Source organism: Anarrhichthys ocellatus, unplaced genomic scaffold (assembly GCF_004355925.1).
Source record: "Anarrhichthys ocellatus isolate YVR2014 unplaced genomic scaffold, GSC_Weel_1.0 scaffold11, whole genome shotgun sequence".
In the NCBI taxonomy this organism is placed as follows: Eukaryota; Metazoa; Chordata; class Actinopteri; order Perciformes; family Anarhichadidae; genus Anarrhichthys; species Anarrhichthys ocellatus.
The window spans coordinates 9,122,027-9,143,049 of record NW_022280041.1 but is presented as its reverse complement, the minus strand read 5'-3'; the positions used below and the strand labels follow the sequence as shown (position 1 = coordinate 9,143,049).

Sequence of the window (21,023 nt, the reverse complement as noted above, 5' to 3'; positions counted from 1 at the left end):
TGTGTGTGTGTGTGTGTGTGTGTGTGTGTGTGTGTGTGTGTGTGTGTGTGGTGACTGATATAGAAAAAGACAGACGGACAGACAAAGGGGACGAAGGAGGAGAGTGAAGGTGTCAGAGAAAAGAGGAATAGGCTAAGGGATGGGCAGTAGATGAGAACACGAGAGAGAGAGATGAATTGCTTGGAGAAAAAAACAAAAGGGAGGGGAAAGGGCAGGTGGAGGTGGGAAGAGAGAGAATGAGAGCAAATGATGGCTAGAGGGAGGACATCAGAACAACTAGGACAGGAGGAAGAGAGGAAGGAACGATGGATGAGGAGAACGGCCATCTGTTGGCACCCTGGCTGGAGAAGGAGGGAAACAGGGAGAACGAGTGAAGGAGATGAGGGGAGGGAGACGGAGGGAGACAGAGGAGTGGTCACTTTTACTGTGCCAGGGGCAGGGAGAGAATTAGAATTAGGTGGTGGTAGTCTGTGTGGTAGTCTGTGTGAGTTAAAGCCTTTGGCAAGCAGCCACATGCGTACTTGGCAGCGTTTGGCATGGCGGTATATATATATCCCACTGCCTAAAGGCCCTCACCTTGAGCCGCTAATGCCAGTCAATCAAGCCAAGGTGTCATTACACACTTACAACAGATTGCCTTTATTTGTGAGGTGAACCGCTGACTACATTCATTTTCTGTACTACTAACCTTTAACCCTTTATCACACTGTGGTCCTTACAAACTCATGCTGCACTGACACTGCACTTCATTTTAAATGATTGTGCAGATCAAGGCTGGATTGCCCAATGGCCCCAACACTCCAGGGGCCCTGAATGCTCCAGGCTTGTTCAAGAATATGCTCCACTAAGATGGGTTTCTAAGATACTTATGAAAGGGATGCATCAGATTAAGAAACTGATGCCTATCATAATTCAATGCACAGCACATCTAAACTGTTCTATGTATGCATGCAGCCATAAAAATGGGTTTTAGGTTTGCATATTTCACTCAAACATTAAATAGTTTCAATGAGGATTTGTAAGAAGCTGATAAAGAGTATATATTTTACTGTGGGAAAGTGTGGAGTAAGGTGAATTTAAACTTTTAACTACTTAAACTAAACCCAACGTCCGTTCAAACAACATGGAGGCAAGTGAAACATGCTCTCTATGTGACATTCCTCAAACAGCTTGGTTCTCCATGGCAGCCCCCTATTTGACCAGAACATAAATATATGATGGAAGTGTTCAAACATACATGAGAACAGACGAGATGAGAGAGAAAGAGAAAGAGAGAGGGGAGGGGAGGGGCATGAAAGAACAAGGGATGACAACAAAAGAGAAGGAAGGACGATTGCCCATCGCTCATTCATCTCTCTGTGTGTGTTTGTCTTCAACACTGCTTGTTTTTCATCATTTCCCCACCCTTGATGAAGATGGAGAATGGATAAGGGGTAGTTAAGAATAAGTGATGTCTGTCTGTCTGGCTATTTATCTGTCTGTTTTTGTCTGTTTCTCATTCTTACTCGTTCTCCCTCTCTTTCTACTCTCTTCTGCCCTCTTTTTCTCTGACAGTCTTCTTTTCATTTCACTCGCTGCATCTTTGTCTTTGGCTTTAATCTCTCCATCTGTTCGTCCCTAGTCTAGACCAATTCGTCCTTCATCCTTGCAATCATTGGCTTGTCTCTTTATTTTGTATTGCCCTATTCTTTACTTTCAATTTCTCTTTTTTCCATCTCTCGCAAACCGTTCTCTTTCTTCTCATCTTTCCTCCGTTTCCATCAACCCATCTCTCTGTGCATCTCTCTGCTGTAAAAAACAACGATGTATAATTAAAAGCTGCTAAAATTGTTTGCGGATGGGGGAAGGCAGAACTGGCAGCCGTACCGTTTAAACAACTTCTTGTGAACCACAACAACAGCATCGGGAAGGCATGGTGGCCGTTATGTACTTTGGTCATTCCTTGGCAACCACCTAACGACAGCATAGAGTCTGAGGTTAATGTTACATACTGTATGCTACTGTGTACAAGTTTTACATTTATACATTAATAAAAGGCCAAGAAATTGGTTGAAAGGGGATTAAAAAGTCAAATTTGTCTGTAAAAATGTACCGTTTTAATAAAAAAAATGGGGGAAAAATGAATTGCACTGCAGCTTCAAAGCCAATTAACATTGTATTTTACAAGCCCAGGAAAGGTGATTCAGTATCTGTGAATAAGTGCCTTCATTTTTAGCTCACTTCTCACAAAGTAACAGCTGCCTGGTTCTCATGCCTAAAGACAAAATGAATCGCTGCCTTCTAGATGAATAATTATTCTCCTAACAAGCTCATTGTCCCGTTCATGTTAGGATTCACTGTTTCCTTGAGCACATCGTAGCATTTTCCAGGAGTGAATTACATGCGGCGCTTCCTTGGAAAGATGCAAAATGGCTGACAACACAAGCTGTTACATAAACTATTATATAAAGTCATGGTGTTTGGTCAAACCCCTGACCCATGATGAACGAGCCACATCAAAGAACCTGTCAACTGACTCACAGATTGATGCGCTCTCATGAGGTCGGGCTATTCCCTTTGGAGGCAAATTGTGCGCTGTGATTCCTCTTCACCCAAAACCCTTTCATACTGTTGGATCCGGATCCTGCTCTACTCTTTACTTATTAAATGGACAGAAATTACACAGGGAGGGCAAAGTGCCATGTAAAATTAGCTAGGGGAGTCTGGGTTGATGCCATGGCTGTCAGTCTGTCTCATATTATTAAAGTTATAAGCCTCAAAATCTTCAGCTAAGAGTTCAATCCAAACCCTCCATACTGTCGGAGTGAACCACATTCAAAGTATTCAGTATGCAAAAGAGGAAAAGTTGTTGATGATGTGTGCATTGCTGTGAATGTGTTTAGGTTATACAGTGGGTACGGAAAGTATTCAGACCCCTTTAAATTTTTCACTCTGTTTCATTGCAGCCATTTGCTAAAATCAAAAAAGTTAATTTTATTTCTCATTAATGTACACTCAGCACCCCATCTTGATAGAAAAAACAGAAATATAGAAATTTTTGCAAATTTATTAATAAAGAAAAACTGAAATATCACATGGTCATAAGTATTCAGACCCTTTGCTCAGTATTGAGTAGAAGCACCCTTTTGAGCTAGTACAGCCATGAGTCTTCTTGGGAATGATGCAACAAGTTTTTCACACCTGGATTTGGGGATCCTCTGCCATTCTTCCTTGCAGATCCTCTCCAGTTCCGTCAGGTTGGATGGTGAACGTTGGTGGACAGCCATTTTCAGGTCTCTCCAGAGATGCTCAATTGGGTTTAGGTCAGGGCTCTGTAATATTTCAGTTTTTCTTTTTTAATAAATTTGCAAAAATTTCTACATTTCTGTTTTTTTCTGTCAAGATGGGGTGCTGAGTGTACATTAATAAGAAATAAAATGAACTTTTTTGATTTTAGCAAATGGCTGCAATGAAACAAAGAGTGAACAATTTAAAGGGGTCTGAATACTTTCCGTACCCACTGTATATACAGATTCACACGTAGATGCACGAATGCAGAAGCTGTTCTGTAACTTTTTTTTTATTTTGCTCCCTCTTGAAAACTGTTAAGTGCGTTCTTGCCCTCATGAGATCCTCTCCGACTGCACAGGGCTGAGAATGAGAGAGCGCATCACACAAAGCAGCAGAGACAAGAAGCACTTTCTACTCTCCTCTTCAAAATAAATAAACATACCAGAAGAATATGTATTTCTCAAAATATGGCACTTGAAATAAAACAAATATCTGCAGTTGTCTTTTGCCACTCTGCCCCATGATCAGTAACAGCTAGTGCCGCATCACTACTCTGGTTCCAGCAGGGGGTGCTGGAGTTCATTTGCATTTTAATTAAAACACCCATGAGTTGTTGTGAGCTCTTGTGTGCTGAGAGAAATGTATCAATTGATGAATGTATAATTCTTTTTTGTATAAAGTTTCTCCCAATAAAACTAAATTATATTTGAAGAGAGTTTGGGGACTTTCCCCTCGGGCAACAAAAGAATATATTGCGGCCGAAGAACTAATCAATGACCAATCGCAATGGACTCATTTTCAATGACTGGTCCATGCAGTGTTGGCTATACCGTCTCCTGCCAGCGCATTCAGTTCAGAACCCTCATCTCGTATCATTTCTGCTTGCATTAAAGTGTATCCCGTCTGTCCAACATGTCCTTCTTCTCAAACGGGAAGAGTATAGTAGTGCTTACATGCTTCGATCAGTGGGCGACGAGATCAAACCTCCACAGCTTCCCTGCTTCTCACCAAACTCACAGCCTGCCTTTCTTTACTCTTTTGTCTTTAGTCTTCTATTTCTTACCTGTCTTACCTTTCCACACCTCCCGTCTTTTTCTCTCCCCATTTCCTTACTCTTTCCTTTTTTCCCCTCCTTCTTCTGTCATGGTGCATGCCATTTCTCTCTCCTTCTCTTCTCCCTTTTCCTTCTTTTTGTATATCTCATCCCCTCATCCTCTGCCCTACATTTCTATTTGTCTCTTATTCATTCTCTCTTCCTCACACTTGCCTGTTTTTCTCATCCTCTTCCATTCTCTCCTCCAATCCTTTTTTTCTTTTCTTCTGTGTCAAGTGGATAGTGGTACAGCAGATTACAGTACATCAAATCATGCAGATTTGAGTGTGTGTGGTTATACTGTATGCATGATGTGGTTTGTGTCAAAGCTTAATCCTACACAACGTAATGCAGATGGGAAGGCATTAGTGTGCATGCATGTGCGTGCTATCCGGGACTGATCAGAGGACAGACTCAGGCATGTACAATATATACAGTATGGTGTATAAGCGACTTTGATTGCTTCATCCTATCTGTCTCTTCCTCTGCTTCCTGGATGCCTGCAGAGGCTGTTTACAGATGGGGCTGATTGAAGCTGGATTGTTATATTTCCCCATCAGGGTGCTATGGCTGTTCCACAATACAGTTGATGCCCCTTATACCCAGCAATTGGATTATAGTTAAGTTTAGGGCTTCACGCATCAACGGCATAATGTGTCATCCGTAATCGGGTCGTGTTGTGCATACGAAGGTGAATGTGCATTCGGGGGCTTTGCGAGATCACAAAACAGAAATCTAAAAAATGGAACTCCATTGAGAAATCAGGAAATATAATTTTGTATTTCCATTACCAACATTATGTTCCTTATGAAACAATATCTACACTGTAATCTGAACTGTAAGTGTCTTCTTGTAAATTCTGGATGAAAAATAAATCAACGTAATGTAAGCAATATATCAAGTTTCGGTTATTTATCTAAAAAAATCTTAGCTCTTAATTTTGATTGTCTGTGTATATTTATTAAACGTTTGTAATGTGAGTGTACCCAAAAGCAGCATCTGTAGCAGCCACGCAACAGCTGTGCCAACAACTATGAATTATTATCTCCTAAAATACCCTGAATGCAGCATGTAAATAAGTAAAGATAAATCCCCTTCTTGTGATACCCTTTGGTGGAGAACCAAACGGTGTCATCCATGTGTTTGACTGTCTGAGGGTCACTTGTGCCCGGACTTTATTGAATTTCCCATGTGAGCCGCAGGCGGAACCTCTATCTTTTCATTTCCTACTGTCTCTTCTCAGTTTGTCTGTTTTCTCTCTCGCTTCATCTTCTCTTCCTCATCTGCCGCATTCTATCTTATTGTCCTTCCTCTCTTACCTTCTCTCTCAGCCTATACTCCCGCTTCATATCTTCCTCTGTCCCTCTCCTCAAACCTCAAACCTCAAATCATCTCATGCACCGATCCATCTCTGTCATCCCACACACACACCAGAGATGCAACTTTATTACTCACCACAGCTGGAGACCACTTAGAGTGTTTATGTGGGAGAAACAGTGTGTGTGTGTTTTGTGTTGTTTCTCATTAAGCATTCCATAATATGCTTGAGAGGGGTAATATCTTTCCCTTAGAGCTTTCTTTCTCTCTCTCTCTTCTACTCTCCCAGTTGGCCTGCCTCAAATTGTTTTGTTGGTTTTGCTACCGCCATTCAGATGAGAAGAATGAACCACGTCTCATGCCCTTTTATGATCCACATAAAACTCCAAACGCTAAAAAAACGTCAAGGCAGTGAAGTGCAGGTACTTCTGCAGAAGGAGAACGTCAAACAAACTGTCATATTTAGAAGTGTCAGATGTGGATATAACTTCACACAGAAAGACGCATTGGATGCTGATACTCGTTCAGTGAATGCTGTATCCTTAGAAGCACAACTGATGAAGTAAAAAAAAAAAAAAAGATTTGATCTCTAAAGCTGGATGTCATGGTTGCCAATTAACATAATTGAAGTGTTAGTGTAGTGTAGTGACTTAGACTTGCATTCTTTCTAAAAGGCCATCACAGGGCGACTTCTCTGGTTGCAAAAAGAAGTCCGATTGTATAGAAGTCTCTAAGAAAATGACCCCACTTCTCACTTGATGTATTACCTCAGTAAACATAATTCAATGAGGTTCATTTGGTAAATTGATGTTCCACTTAGAGTTAAATAGACGATAAAGTAGGGTATACTTAAGAGCATGGCTCTAACCTTCTAATTAACACGGCGTCCGTTGGTCTGAGAGTGGTCTACGTTAATCGTCTTACAAATTTAACACAGTGTGTTTTCCCGTTCATGAAACTTAGTTGTACATTTTTGGTTGCCTAAAAAAAGTCCTGTTCGGTTTTCCATTGTTACTTACATTCACTCTCTTGTGTCACCTTTGGTTCCAAAAAAACAAGATGGCCACGGCCAAAATGCTGAACTCGAGGCTTCAGAACCGTAGTCCACGAACAAATGAGTGACATCACGCTGACCAATTCCACTTCTTATATACACTCTATGGTTAGTGCAGCTTTTTACCAAACAAGTGAAAGTAGAAAAAAGATGCTTGAGCTGGCAGCCTGCAGCTCACAGTGCATTAACTCCATATACTGTCCGTATAATCAAGTAGGGTAAGTGTAATGTGATTATAACCTCACAGGTATCTGGACTGTAATCAAATCACTGTAATCCAGTTTTTTTGTTGACTGTTACAATCCTTGTGGTCATCTGCAGAATATGCATGTCTTCATCCTCTCCATCTTTCTCACTGTTTCGTTAAAGAGCCAAGCAGAGGGGCTTAGCTTAAGGAAAACAATGACCTTGTGGCTTGCATTGTTCTATAACATTTTTATGATCTCTATTTTACTGTGTAGCGGGAATTCTCTCACTTGTGTGTGTGTGTGTGTGAGAGACAGATTTAGAGGTTCCGCCAGAAGGAGAAACGGTAAAACGTGAGTGTGTTTATAAATCAACCTCACTCAAGGAAATGAGTTGTTTGCTGTGGTTCTCTAAAGTGCTCTGTCTCTCACACACAGGCCCACAGCACCTGCAAATATGGTAGGCTTTCAATGCCTGAAAACACATATAAACACACACGCTCGCGCGCGCACACACACACACATACAGACGCAGCTTCCAGTGGTTGTAAATCAAAAGTAGAAGTGGAGCCAGAAGGAAAATGGAAAGAGATGGAGACAGAGATATAAAGAGAGTTCCATTAAGTAATGCGATGAGGTCTCAACTAATCAAATCAAACTGTGGCTCAATCATTCACTTCCGTAAGAACTTTAGAGCCACATGCAAACAAACAAACACACACACACACACTCTCTGCGGCAATATGAAACATATCCATTAAATTGATTTATAGCCGTCTTGATTCTGTTCAGGGCTTTTCAATCAACAATACCCTTTTTTGACCTTTTTTCACTCTGTCACTCTGCCTTCTTTCACTTTCTATTTCTGGCAGTGCAAGTTCTGTGCTGGTTGAACTCGGTATGTGTGTATCTGTGTTTTGTCTGTTGACACACCGAGGTCATTGAGGCTGTCTGGGGAGCAGGTGGTAGAAATAAAAAAAGAAGGCAAGACAGAGAGAGAGAAATGTTATAAGATAAGCAATGTATTGTTTTTAGGCGTGTATCTGTATTTTATGAAGGCAGGAGTGCATGTCCACATCTGGAATCATTTTGCAATGAAATTGTACACGACTCAGCAGGAGAGACTTCACCTTAACACTCAAAACCAAACTACGCTTCCCTCAGAAGTTAGTCCTGGTTTTGCACACTCACGTTGGAAAACATCAACGGGGATGTCATTAGTTTTGCAGTATTGGAAAATTAACATTTGGACCTGAATATGCTAGATAGGAAGTTTGTGAATCACCAAAGCAAGTATAGTTCATCCTGAGGGGGGCGTCAACCTCTGTAACAATTTCCAATTTCCATCAGCTGTTCAAACATTTCACTCAAAACTTTAATGTCTCATGATGGTGCGAGAGGAAAAGTATGGGGATCACCCGGGTCTTTAGGATTCAGCCTCTGGGAACCACGACGACCTGAACCAGATGTAATGGTAATCCATGAAAGAGTTGTTGAGATATTTCAGTCTGGAACAACTGGACGATGGAATTACATTGCCATCTTTATGTGATAATGGGAAGATGAGGGTAAGAGGGGACTAAAAGAGAAGGGCTGAGATGGAGATGGAGAGAGAAGGGCACAGATGGAAGAGCTGCAACAGCCAGCACCAACTATGAATAATGAAAGCACTGCAGCGAGTATGTGTGTGTGTGTGTGTGTGTGTGTGTGTGTGTGTGTTGTCTGCATGTGTTAATTGGCTAAATTAATGAATACATATGTGTATGAATCCCCCAAGTGTTTAACAGGAACATGTTTTCACAGGTATCATGTTTTTGTACTGTATTGTTTGTGTATGTGTGTGGTTTTTATGGTATTAGTGAGCGTGGGCACAAAGGAGGGGGGGGGCTGGCTGTTTGTTCATACAAACCACAGACTGCGTAATGTGTGTGATGTGCGGCATGAAAAACATGAGTGTACATATCCACTGTGTGCATGCTCCTGACCGTTGGAGGTATTATGATTTGTGTGTGTGTGTGTGTGTGCGTGTGAGTGTGTATTGAGTCGTAACCCTCCACATCTCAGTGGAGTCCATGCATTAATCATACTCTTTCAGTCCCTATTCTCTTACCTCTGTCTTTCCTCTTCCAACTCACTGTTAGTTGGCAGCACGTTAAGCCCCGCCCCCTGTAGTTACTGTTGCTACACCTGTCAATCTTTCCTTTTCTGCTAACATGTTACTACAGACAGATGACTGGAAATTATTTTAAAGAAAAGAAAACTTTTCTTTCTTCCCCCTCATCCTCCACTCAATGGATATACATGTACTTTATTTCTTCCCTCTCTTGTTTCACATCTGACGAAACAACTTTCATATCTTTTCGACCGTTGCTCAGAGTTGGCCGCTCAACCTGATGTGATGCTGGAAATAGCAAATCCAGCCAGTTTTATCCTCTGTTGCTGTGACAGCTCACCGTTGAAAACAATGTGCTTCCACTTCTCCACACGTCACCGCCATCGCTCTCTCACATTCCCCTCCTCCTTCCTGTTTTTCTTTGTTGAGCCGAAGCCTATTTGTGGTGTCGGAGCCAACATGGCTGACAGTGAAGCATATGATGACACAACCGGGTGGAAATGAACACTCGCTCTTCCTCTTTATCTGTCAGATACAGATGGATTGTTGATGAAGATTATATACTCTGCGTGAAACAGACCGGAAGGAGGCCAAACAGATGTGATTTCCTTATGGAAGGACCAAAAGGTCTCTTTTATTCATACTGAAGACATTATCAGCCAATACCAGCACCAATTCGACAGCAGTGAAATCCTTTCTTAACTGTCAGCCTTCTTTATTACGTCTAGTGTATCCTTAAAGTATCCAGCTGACAGACATCCATCTTTCCACTTTTTCCAAATACTCTTTTCCTAAAACGATAGATTGACAAATATACGGTATGTTAAATATCTTTGACTTTTCTTGTCTAATAAAGTGTTTTTTAAAACCTTCCAATCAAAGTTCACATTAAAGAATTCTCTGCCTGTAAATACACTGACAGATGTAATAACAATGCCATTTCATCTTTTTTTCTCAGTCTACTGAGACACTGCTCGCACTGCTATATATATATATATTTTTTTTTTTTTTTATTTTTTTTTTTTTTTATACCCCCCACAGCTTTATTTCCAATTTACTTGTTACAGTCATGTTGTGGTACGCACCGCCTTAAAACTCTTTTCGCTGCATTAGGGCTTTCCCCTGGGTGCTCCTAAAATCTAAAAAATGTCTCAAGTGTGGCGGTGCATTGCATCACCATCAACTGGAGAAAAACATAATGAGGGGAAGAAAGCAGCCACATAGTGTCCCACTGAGCAATGTCAACTTGGGCTTCAAACTTCCTCTTTTCAGAGGCTGTTCATTTTCTTGTGATGCATCTTGTTTGTTACTTAAGGTTAGCTAATAGGTTTTGATAGTCAGGAGATCCTGTAGCAGCAGCAGCAATGACCTGTCTGTCTAATTACTTTCTGACGGGGGAGACTTTCCCAGTTTTAATGGACTGGTCTGAATACATTAGCTATGAAAACTCTTATTATAAGGGAGAGCTTCAAACTATAAAGGTTAATGATCTGGGATACACTCGCCGAGTCTCATCCTTCTCTTCGCTTTTTAACAGGAAGATCATCGAGGTGAAGATAATTGATGATGAGGAGTATGAGAAGAACAAGACCTTCACCATCGAGCTGGGAGAGCCTGTTCTGTTGGAGATAGGGCAGAAACACGGTGGGTGTCTTTGTGTTGATGTGTGTGTGTGTGTGTGTGTGTGTGTGTGTGTGTGTGTGTGTGGGTGTGTGTGTGTGTGTGTGTGTGTGGCTGTTCACAGACAATATCTAGAAGCCAGGAGGGGGAACACAGTGACAGACAGAATGGAGTCTTTATTTAAGTCTCGGGGCCTCCTGCACACACGTCTCTTATAAACAGTGTCAGACTTGCATTGATTGTCTGAAACCACCGATCTGAAGTCAGATTAACTTGGGAAAGATTTCACATTGAACCACGGACGTGGCTTGGAAAGGATTTTAAGAACACTGGGCTTAAGCTGTGAGGTGTTTTTGAAATGACAGCTTCCTTTTCCTGAGCCCGTCACATGTCAGCCCTTCAACTTTTTAAGAAAGTAGAAAGCTTCAGTTGAAATTTTAAAAGGCTCATTACAGCAGGCAGACAGCTAATCTTTGGCAGGTGACTGAAGGCTAAAGAGAACCAGCGCCGAGAGTCAATAAGTCAATTTCTGCAGCTTGTTCTGCTTTGACATTTCTGTTGAATTTAAACATTTACAAGATGACAGAAAAGACAAAGAATACTGTGCCTGAACGCTCCCTTTGTAGACAGTGCTAACTATCTAACAGCTTTCTAGCTGTAGAAAAGGTGTCAAACCATAGTGGTGTAAAGGTCTACACTCTCAATGTCAGGCATACAGAGCCAACAGCCTGTGGCATGTTTCATTACAGAGGAAATATAATTGTGTTAATACGACCGTCCCAAAGCTCGTTGACTGACATTCACACACAGAAACACACCGAGCCACACACATCCTGCACACTGCTTTTCAATTACAGCAGGTCTACACTGATAACAGCTGACTCAATTAATATCTGTCACTGTGTGTGAAGAGGGAGGGAGGAGACATATGGATGAAGAGTGGAGCATATGGTAATCAAAAGATAGAAAGTGAAGAATGACTACTTTTAATTGGATTTGTTTAGGTTGGTACTGCATAACCTCTGCACAGTTACACCAACCCTACTGGTAACACTGACCCGTTCATCTCTGTGGTCACTCTAGGTGACTCCAATGAGAACAAGCCATTGGTGGGAGCAGAGGAGGAGGAAGTGGCCAAGATGGGCTGTCCCAGTTTGGGCGAAAACACCCAAGTAGAAGTGATCATAGAAGAGTCCTACGAGTTTAAGGTAAGCGTGTTTGTTCGTGCGCGTGCTGTATTAACGTTTCCATTAAAAGATGTGTACATATGTGCGTGTAAGTGTTCCCTTTCATTTTGTATTTTAGAAGCTCTGCAGAGTGCAGCGCCGGCTAGTCACGTTTAAATAACAATAACCACCAGTTTGCCATCAAGTCAACTGCATTGAATATTAACCTAAAAAGTGAACTGACTTCAATTACAAATTGGATCTAAACCGGTTTGAAGGGAAGTGCCCCGGTCCAAAGGATGAACGAGTCATTCTGTTAGCACGTAATGGACTCTCTGATGAGCTGCTCGTCATTTTGATGGCAGACATGCAAAAGAAAGCAAATCATTTATTTAAAGTGAGCCATCATCTTGTTTCAGTGCAGAACTGGCTGTAGAAGAAGGGAAGTTGTTGGTCGACCATTCATCCAGCAAATTAGAAAATATATTGGCTTTGTCGTGTAATAAATATTGTATATTAGACGAAGTGCATTTTCAAATTTGATCAGTTTTATAATTTAGCCATGGATCACTACAGACAACTTGACATTTCTTGTATGCAGCATAACCTAAAGGCGTCTGTCTCACATTCAGCTTTTATTACATTGCTCATCGTCATGCCATGTGTGTTGCTTCATTTTCAATCTCTTCATTTCCATATGATTTTGTCTCTAATCTGTGATTCATACCCAATCATATTTTTGTTGCACATTTCATTTTCTTTTTTGTCCATTTGTGTCATTTTGTACATGTGTGTGTGTGTGTGTGTGTGTGTGTGTGTGTGTGTGTGTGTGTGCGCGCGCGCCTGTGCAGAGAGCAGTACATACGCTTCTTTGGTGGTCTGAAAAGGTTATCTATCTTTGTCCCTTTTTTAGTTTGCTTGTGCATGCAATGCTAGTTCTTCCATCTGCCACTGTGCAATAGTGCATGTTTTTAATGGTGTCTGGGTCCAGTATCACATTCCATTATATAAATCCTTAATTGTGAACACTGGAATTGATTTAAAATCTCTTGTTGAGACCACTAATATACAGTATATCTTGCGTTTTTCTAATGTAGTGTCTCACTTATTAGATAATAATAAACTATGCAGGGTTTTCTCCTCACAAAGTCTTGTCAGCTGAGTTTTGCTAATTATGCTAAATGAAAGCTTTTCCTGTTCTCTGTGACTGCGAGTGAATTAACAACTTGAGGGTTATGTCTTTCCTGTTCTGCCTGGTCTGTATGCACTTGGCTATTTGCTTTGTGAATGTGTGTGTGTGTGTGTGTGTGTGTGTGTGTCTGTCTGTAGAGTACAGTAGATAAGTTGATCAAGAAGACAAACCTGGCCTTGGTGGTGGGAAGCAGCAGCTGGAGGGAGCAGTTTGTCAGTGCTGTAACTGTCAGTGCAGGTAACACACACACACACACACACACACACACACACACACACACATACAAACCAGTCTTTTAATTTTGAAAAGCTGTTGGATGATAAAAAAGTACATTTCTTTTAGGTTTGCAACAGCATTTTATTTTGAACCATTTGCTGCATTCCTATCGATCTATTGATGGTGTAATTGTTGTGCAGGTTTCATTGCTGATCCTAAATATCCAATACAGGCTTTTTCCCAATTTTTTCTTTGTTAACACGAGACCGAGCATAGTATTCTTCAGTCGTGCTTTAAGGAAACACAGTGGGTCTTGGCGAGGGATAAAAGATCCACACTAGCATATCACAGCACAATGACTGGAAGCAGGTGGAAACAGCTGGCCTGGCCTGGCACAAAGTTTTAAAGATATTTGTATGAACAATTTGCGGATAGGTTATTACTAGCTGTTCTGGTGAACAGCGGCGACCAGTGACAGTCTCCCCTATTCCTCCTTGGAACGGTGTGGGGTTTTCCAAAGCTATCCGACAAACAGTCCTGAAGAAGTATACTATCATAGTATAACTTTTCCTTTAATGTGAGAGCTTTTTATCCTACTGCATCAGGATAAATTCTTGCTAAAGCTCCATCTGTCTCCTGCCTTTGACGTTAAACCTTGTATAGTTTATGTCCATCACTCCTCTCTTTCAATTGTCTCTCTGCTCTTCCTCTCTATCTGTCTCTCTCGTCAACGTTTGAATCGCCATCTGCAACCAAAGGAGACGACGACGACGAGGAGAGCGGCGAAGAGCGGCTGCCGTCCTGCTTCGACTACATCATGCACTTCCTCACCGTCTTCTGGAAGGTTCTGTTCGCCTTCGTCCCGCCCACGGAGTACTGGAATGGCTGGGCCTGCTTCATCGTCTCCATATCGCTCATCGGCATCCTGACGGCAGTCACCGGCGATCTGGCGTCACACTTCGGCTGCACGATAGGACTGAAGGACTCGGTGACAGCGGTGGTGTTTGTGGCGCTGGGAACATCAGTGCCAGGTGAGCGAGGGTGTTTTAATAAGTGTGTCGAGTGATGGAGGCAAATCAGTTCACCTTTTGTGCATGCTACACATTTCCTTACTGACATTACATAACAGTCAAGCATATGAAATGTGATGCATATTTTTCCCAAATTTCCAATGTGACAGACAAACAAACAAACCCATAATAGAGGAAGACTTATCCTCTCTCCTCCATCTGATTTTAATAGCAGTCGGCATCAGTAAGCCGGCTGGAAATAAAAATTGACTTGTAAAAACGCCGGCTCCATCACCGAGCCTTCAGCCTGAGCTGGTCTCCGCCTGGAGGGGGACGCTTGGTCTCAAGGCTTTAATTCAATTCCCTGCCTCATTCCTCTCATCAGACGTTTTATTTTTTCTCCATCAAATGATTTATAGAAAAAGCTCCTTTTGCTACTCCTCTATGCTCCTGCAACGCTTGAGGCGAGGTCTGAATCAATTCCTTCAGCAGCCATAGCCGTGTGTCAGATTTTTGAGGCTGTAAAAACAGATTTGATTTCCATTATCAGTGTGTTTGTCCTATCACAAGTCACATGTTCATCTGTTGGCTTTTCTTGCTTTCCCTGTTCTGAATCTCTTTCACTCTTCTTTGTTGTGTCTGTTCCCTCCTCCCTCTCTCACATTCTCATATCCCATCTCACTTATCTGTTACGCTTGCTCCTGTGCCCCATCCCGGTCAATTTATTATTCTGACTTGGTGTTACCGGACTCATCCCTCCCTCGCTCCCCTCCTCTTATTGGATGTTGTGTTTCCACTGTTGTATCATCCATCATTCTGACCTGTGTGCTGCGGTAACCAGGTGTGTTTGGCTGAAAATGTGTTTGCTCTGTCGAGGTGATGCAAGTTTTAGTGTGGCAGGTCCCTTTGGTCATTATAACTTCCAGTGGGAGTGTGTGCTTCCTTGTGAGTGTGTGTGTGTAGAGTATATGTGTGTCATTGTGATCTCCTTAAAGCTTGTCAGACATTCCTCTCCTCTCTCTTGTTTCCCACTCCCTGACTTGCACCCTTCCCTCCTTTGAGTCATAAATGCTTTTCTGCATTATTACAAAGGAGACCCTCAAAGGATTATCCAGCCAATTTACACCAGATTTGCAGATTCAGGCAATTAGAGGACAAATGCCGATCGGAGGATTGAATGCCGTGAACTGCTACATGTTGAAGAGGTTTGCGTTAGTGGTGAACGAATCCTGTAGTGATTACAGATTGTCTTCATACTGGCACAGTACTACTTTGTACTAGGGCATGATCCAATTCACATTACAGTTACTAACAGAGGTCTGGAATCAGGTAACACTGTTTCTGAAAATACCACGTATTGTTTTGTAAATAGGGTCTTTAGGAAGGTAAGTCACGACGGCTGGCAAATATATAACATTATAAACTTGGTGAATATGCAAAATATGATGCAACGGTTTTCTAAATGGGGGTATAATCTTCTTCTGTGGTGCCAGCAGTAGTAAGTGGTGTGTATTTGTGTGTGGAGCTATAATGTGCAGTTCCATGACTCAGATTCAAATCCACAATCTCACGTGCCTGTGTGTCAACACACACAAACTTGTTTTTTTACGGTCTACTAACAGCGGTATTACGATTCATCCCCCCCAAGAAAGTTTGACTTTTTTTTTTTTATGTTGGGATATGAATTTCAACTAATCTCTCTCACAGTCAAATGAGAATTGAGACTCGTCTATTTATAGAAATAAGCCGTTACAGGCGTACAATAACTGGCAGCTGTTTCCCTGGTGTTCCCTGCCGACCCAGTTGTAGAGTCTCTGTGCTTTTTACCCAATATCTGTTCAGCACCACAGAGCTCCACTAATATGCAACTAAAGCAATTAAAAGCATTAATTAGGCCTACATCTGTTCTGTCTCAGGCTGACGCAAATATACAACTGCGGATTACAGAACGGAACAAATAAAAAAGTAATCCAAGTCAAATGTATATGTTTTATTTCCAGAATACAGATGAAAAATAACATGACTGAAAATGATCTCCAACATGGGTTTTAAGTGTGGCAGTTTGACTGATTGTTGAATACATATTCAGTACAACTTCATACTGACAAGCAGCTTTTCTAGATAACCTGTATGTATTATTTACCCCTGCCTGTTTCTCTGTCTCTTTATCTATTAAACGTGTAATTATTTCTGTAAATACTGACATCCATTTACACTAACTGGTTCATAGTGGGCGTCTATGATACCTGATACCTTGATCTTTGTACACCCGTTTGCTTGTCTTTTGTGTTTGTCTTTGCATTCAGTACATGTATGCCACATCCTGGTTGTGAGATTAAGCTACTCTATGTGCATTGTTTCACACTCGATGTTACCTTGAGGTCGCTTCCACAGTGGCTTGTCAGAAAGACACTAACAAAGAATCATTAAAAGTCATTTTCATGAGACGTATTTCCATATTGTATGTCTTCATGTGGCATAGGTTCCTAAAACAGTTGCTAGAAAGTTTCAAAACACAAGATCAATAAAAAACGTAAGATTAAGAATCTTACAAATGACGCCATAAACAATGATGAAACCCTAAATTGTAAAAGTTTTGTCTTTCTCTTTCAGACACATTCGCCAGCAAGGTTGCCGCCATCCAGGATCAGTACGCCGACGCCTCCATTGGCAATGTCACTGGCTCCAACGCCGTTAACGTCTTCCTTGGCATAGGCGTGGCGTGGACCATCGCCGCAGTCGTCTGGCGCTCCAAGGGCAAGGTGTTCAAGGTGGACCCGGGAAACCTGGCCTTCTCCGTCACCCTCTACACCATCATGGCACTGTTGTGTGTGATGATACTGCTGTATCGGCGGCGGGCATCGGTGGCTGGCGGCGAGCTGGGCGGACCGCGGACATGCAAGAGGATAACGTCGCTGCTTTTCGTCTCCATGTGGCTGATTTACATTTTGCTGGCTTCACTGGACGCCTACTGCCATTTACCATTTTAAATGGAGAGGAGAGGAAAGGGGAGGGAGAGAGACCCACTGCCAATATGAAGAGAGAGAGGGAGAGAGAGAGAGAGATGGAGTCTTTAAACCGGAACCGGACGAGAGATGAATGGTGGAGGTGGATCGATATTGTCAAAAACTATTTTGAGTGTTTCAGATTCGATTTTTTCTTCCCATTTATTTATTTCCTGAAAAGCCGAATTTCCTCACGAAACACAAAAAAATCTCAAACTATATCCAAACATGTTTTGGATTTGCAGCTCTTGAAAGGAGACCCATCATCTATCCAGTGATGACAAATTGAGATTATTTAATGAAAAAATTGCATTGCAGGTGTTAAATCATTCATGATCATCGGTGGACAACGCTGTTTAATAGTATATACAAGGCTGATATTGTTCCAGTATACTGCCAAACCAGCAGGAGAGTAGAAGAGATGGACAACAAGGAGAGCTGTCAGCCGGCCCCTGAGGGAAACAACGAAGATGAAGAAGAATGATAAAGGTGGAAGATAAAAGGGAAAAGGTGAGAGAGGAGACTGGAGGCAACAAAACTGGAGAAAGGTCTGAATAAAGTCCATGAAGAGACCAGGGAAATAATAGAATAAGAAGAACAGATGGCAAAAGCATTCTACACCCCCTCCTCACTCTCTCTCTCTCTTTTTCTGTCTTTACAATCTCGTCGTCACGGGATTGGTGGATCCTCCCATTATACCCACTGAACTGTATCGTATGCCACCAATGACTTATTACTTTTAAGCCCTCTTCCCCCAACTACACACACTAACACACGCACACTAACACACACACACTAACACTTACACACACACACACACACTTTGGGGCCCTCAGGTGAACCTGCTGTGGAGGACCACTCACTAATTTGCAGGCGAAGAGGCAAGATAAAAACTGACAATTGGTCTTTTTCCCTTCTCTTGTTGAATACACTGTGCAAAATAGTCCCTCCACCCAACAACACACACACACACACACACACACACACTCGCATACTGTACTCTCTCTTTCCTACGAACACTCTGCAGACTGTAAACACTCCTCCGTCCCTCCCTCTTGCCTTACTCTTATCTCCCCTGTAGGAATTGTCTTAAAGTTGAAGTTGTGGTAATGAAACGCTGTAGTCACCACCAACCAACCCTCTTTTTAATTGAGCCAACCCCAAATCCCTCTCCTTTTATGCCAATCAACAGCTTCATTTATCCCACAAAGAACCCCCCCCCCCCCCCCCCCCCCCCCCCCCCTTTTTTTTTAAACTTCAATGGCGTCACGTGTTGATGTTGTTACCGTGCAATTGTAAAACTTAAAAAGACATAACTATACTGTAGTATGGAGAGCTGGAGCTAAAGAACGTTAAAGAAGGTGGTTTGGAAGATGGACTGTAACATGGAGGATCAAGATGTTGGAAAGCAAAATAACTGTGATGAGCGGAGAGTACAAAGTCTGGAGATCAACGAACAAGACAAAATTGGGACCAATCAGAATGAAGGATCTCACTGGTTGTGACCTTGACAACGACAAAGAAGATGATGGCGACCGCAGTGTTGATGACAAATGAAAACTATGACCATATCCAGTGTTTCTAATTGTTCATGATAATATAAGAAACTTTTATTGATGTGTGTGAGAAAACACTGATATTTCATTTTAATTTAATATTTATGTGAAGTCCCCCTCTTTGTAAGGAAAACCCCCAGAGGATGAAAAGGAAAATCCATGTTCCCTTTTCCCTCTGGAAAACAGTTCAAGAAGACGTTTAAAGAAAACCTATCACAGGGGAAAAGGCTGTAAGATGGTGAACATGAAACCAGAGATTCACAGACGGAGACAAGAATCGAATGCTCTGAGGGAAATGTACGGCAGCGCTGAAATATCGCACGACTGCTCTGCAGCAGCTGTAATGTCGGGACGTTTCTTTGTACTCAAAACAAAAATCAGAAGTCGCTCCGTTATCCAAAGATCTATCAGAAGAACACTGTCACAGATCACCGTTCATTTTCAGTGTGCGGTTTTACCTCGCAGGCATTGTACGAGTCCCACAAGCTGCTAGCTGCAGTAAAAAAAAAAAAAGAATAACTGGCAAATCTAAATTCATCAAGGTGTTCACACTACAGATACATCTGCTGAAGCAGTGGTATATTTGAGCCTGTGTCAAAATATGTGCTCTTTTTTTTGTTTTTGTGAAAAGGTTTGTTGATTGGATGTGTGAATGTGAGATCAAAAATGATGCCACATATCTTATGAAATCAAACCATTGTGTTATTGTTTGTGTTGAATCCACGTTCACATTATGGCTATGTGGACCTTGCCCAGGGGCTGGACTGAAGCTGGCCAGAAGGGATGGCATATGGTTTGTTAGTGCAGATAACTATTAAATGTAATCCCTTTGCATAGAACAGCAGAGAAGAAGAAAAATTCTCTGCAACCATTTTCTCCTCAACTGCCCACAAAGCTTGATGTAAACTTCAAGGAAGATCCTGAGATAAAACAATAATTTAGCAATTTGTTCTGCCCCTATTCACTGAGAGAAAAATGGGACTGAAAACAACAATTTACCTGCCCACCATCCGCCTTGTTAAATATGGACAAATTACCCACTGCTCTCAACTCAATGTAAATGCAGGCTTTACAAAACCAGCTCAGTCGTGACCGGGCTAAACACAACACAAGCTCGTCCGCAGCCCTGTTAAAGTCGCTGCTGGCACAAATGGAAGATAAGTGGGGAATTGGAGCAGAGGGGCAATGATCTGCTGGGGTGAAAATGCCTGTATAAGCGTCAACCCTCCAGTCAAATGGGACATTTTAAATGCAACGCCAGTTCCTCGCACTCTCGGTCAGCTATAAAGTAAAAGAGAAAGTTAAATATTCTAATCTTTAACTGTAGAAAATCTGCGAAAGCAGTCGTGAAAATTACTATGGTTCCTCGAATAACATGTTTTCCGGCTTGGAGCTCCTGTATCAGCTACCTGCTATAATGCTCTTTCTCTACTTCAAAGGAATATTACTTAGCTTTTTAACACTGTTGTCTAGAAATTAGACACAAGTTTCCAGATCACAGAGGAGCTGCCCTGGATCTTGTAGAGACACTTCAGCATGTTAAGTGTCTGCAGCTAAACAACATTGTCGTCCGTATAGCGAGAGTCAATTGTTGAATGTTATCTTTCCTCACACATCTAAAGTTCCCTGAAAAAAAATACACAATATATGACCACAGTGTCGTCAATCGCAGCTAGTGTACGGCCCTGGATGCTTGTTGACATGGTGTTTGAATACATCAACCAGCTGAAACTGTCTGACTAACCATCCCGATCCTTTCATTGTCTCAGCTGCTATAGTCGTCTCTGCAGGGCGCAGTAGGAGTAAAACCTCCGCGACAAAGGTCATCCACCGGTTGCCAGTTTTGACATGACTGGCTTGTTGGCGTGGCTCCTGGCCTCTGGTGAGCCAGGACGTCTGCCGTGCCAAAATATATGTTTCTCAATGACTTTAAGCTTCTGTAACAGTTTCCAGTTGAGGAATGAGTGGGCAGGTTAATGGAGCTGCTGACGCCGCGGGAACACAAGAATACTGGGACTGATTTAGAAATGCAGGCTTTTTAAAGGCTGATAAGCCTTGCTGGAGGACGAATGAGTGTGTGTGTGTCTGAGTGTATGTGTGCGCACATGCTTTTTAAGTGAGTGAAGAAATGCAACCATATTTTTAGTCTCTTGCCTGTTGCTTAGCGACCATCTATCTGCAAGCCGTTGTCTTCTTGACTGTCGCTGGTGTGTGTGAGACATTGTG

The 21,023-nt window shown here is 42.0% G+C and overlaps 1 protein-coding gene across 3 annotated transcripts in view; it reads left to right on the top strand.

Moving 5' to 3' along the window:
* Window positions 1-19,247, top strand: part of slc8a4b (solute carrier family 8 member 4b) — an 85,243-nt gene extending 65,996 nt beyond the window's left edge. For 2 of the 3 annotated variants that reach the window (XM_031851421.1, XM_031851422.1), the window contains 6 exons: window positions 10,570-10,676; window positions 11,736-11,860; window positions 12,670-12,705; window positions 13,148-13,247; window positions 13,985-14,257; window positions 16,850-19,247. In XM_031851421.1, the coding sequence (XP_031707281.1) occupies window positions 10,570-10,676; window positions 11,736-11,860; window positions 12,670-12,705; window positions 13,148-13,247; window positions 13,985-14,257; window positions 16,850-17,226 (1,018 nt within the window). In that variant the 3' untranslated portion in view covers window positions 17,227-19,247. The remainder of the gene's footprint in view (window positions 1-10,569; window positions 10,677-11,735; window positions 11,861-12,669; window positions 12,706-13,147; window positions 13,248-13,984; window positions 14,258-16,849) is intronic. The other variant, XM_031851423.1, reaches the window with a different exon arrangement.
* The last annotated feature ends 1,776 nt before the right edge of the window (window positions 19,248-21,023 follow it).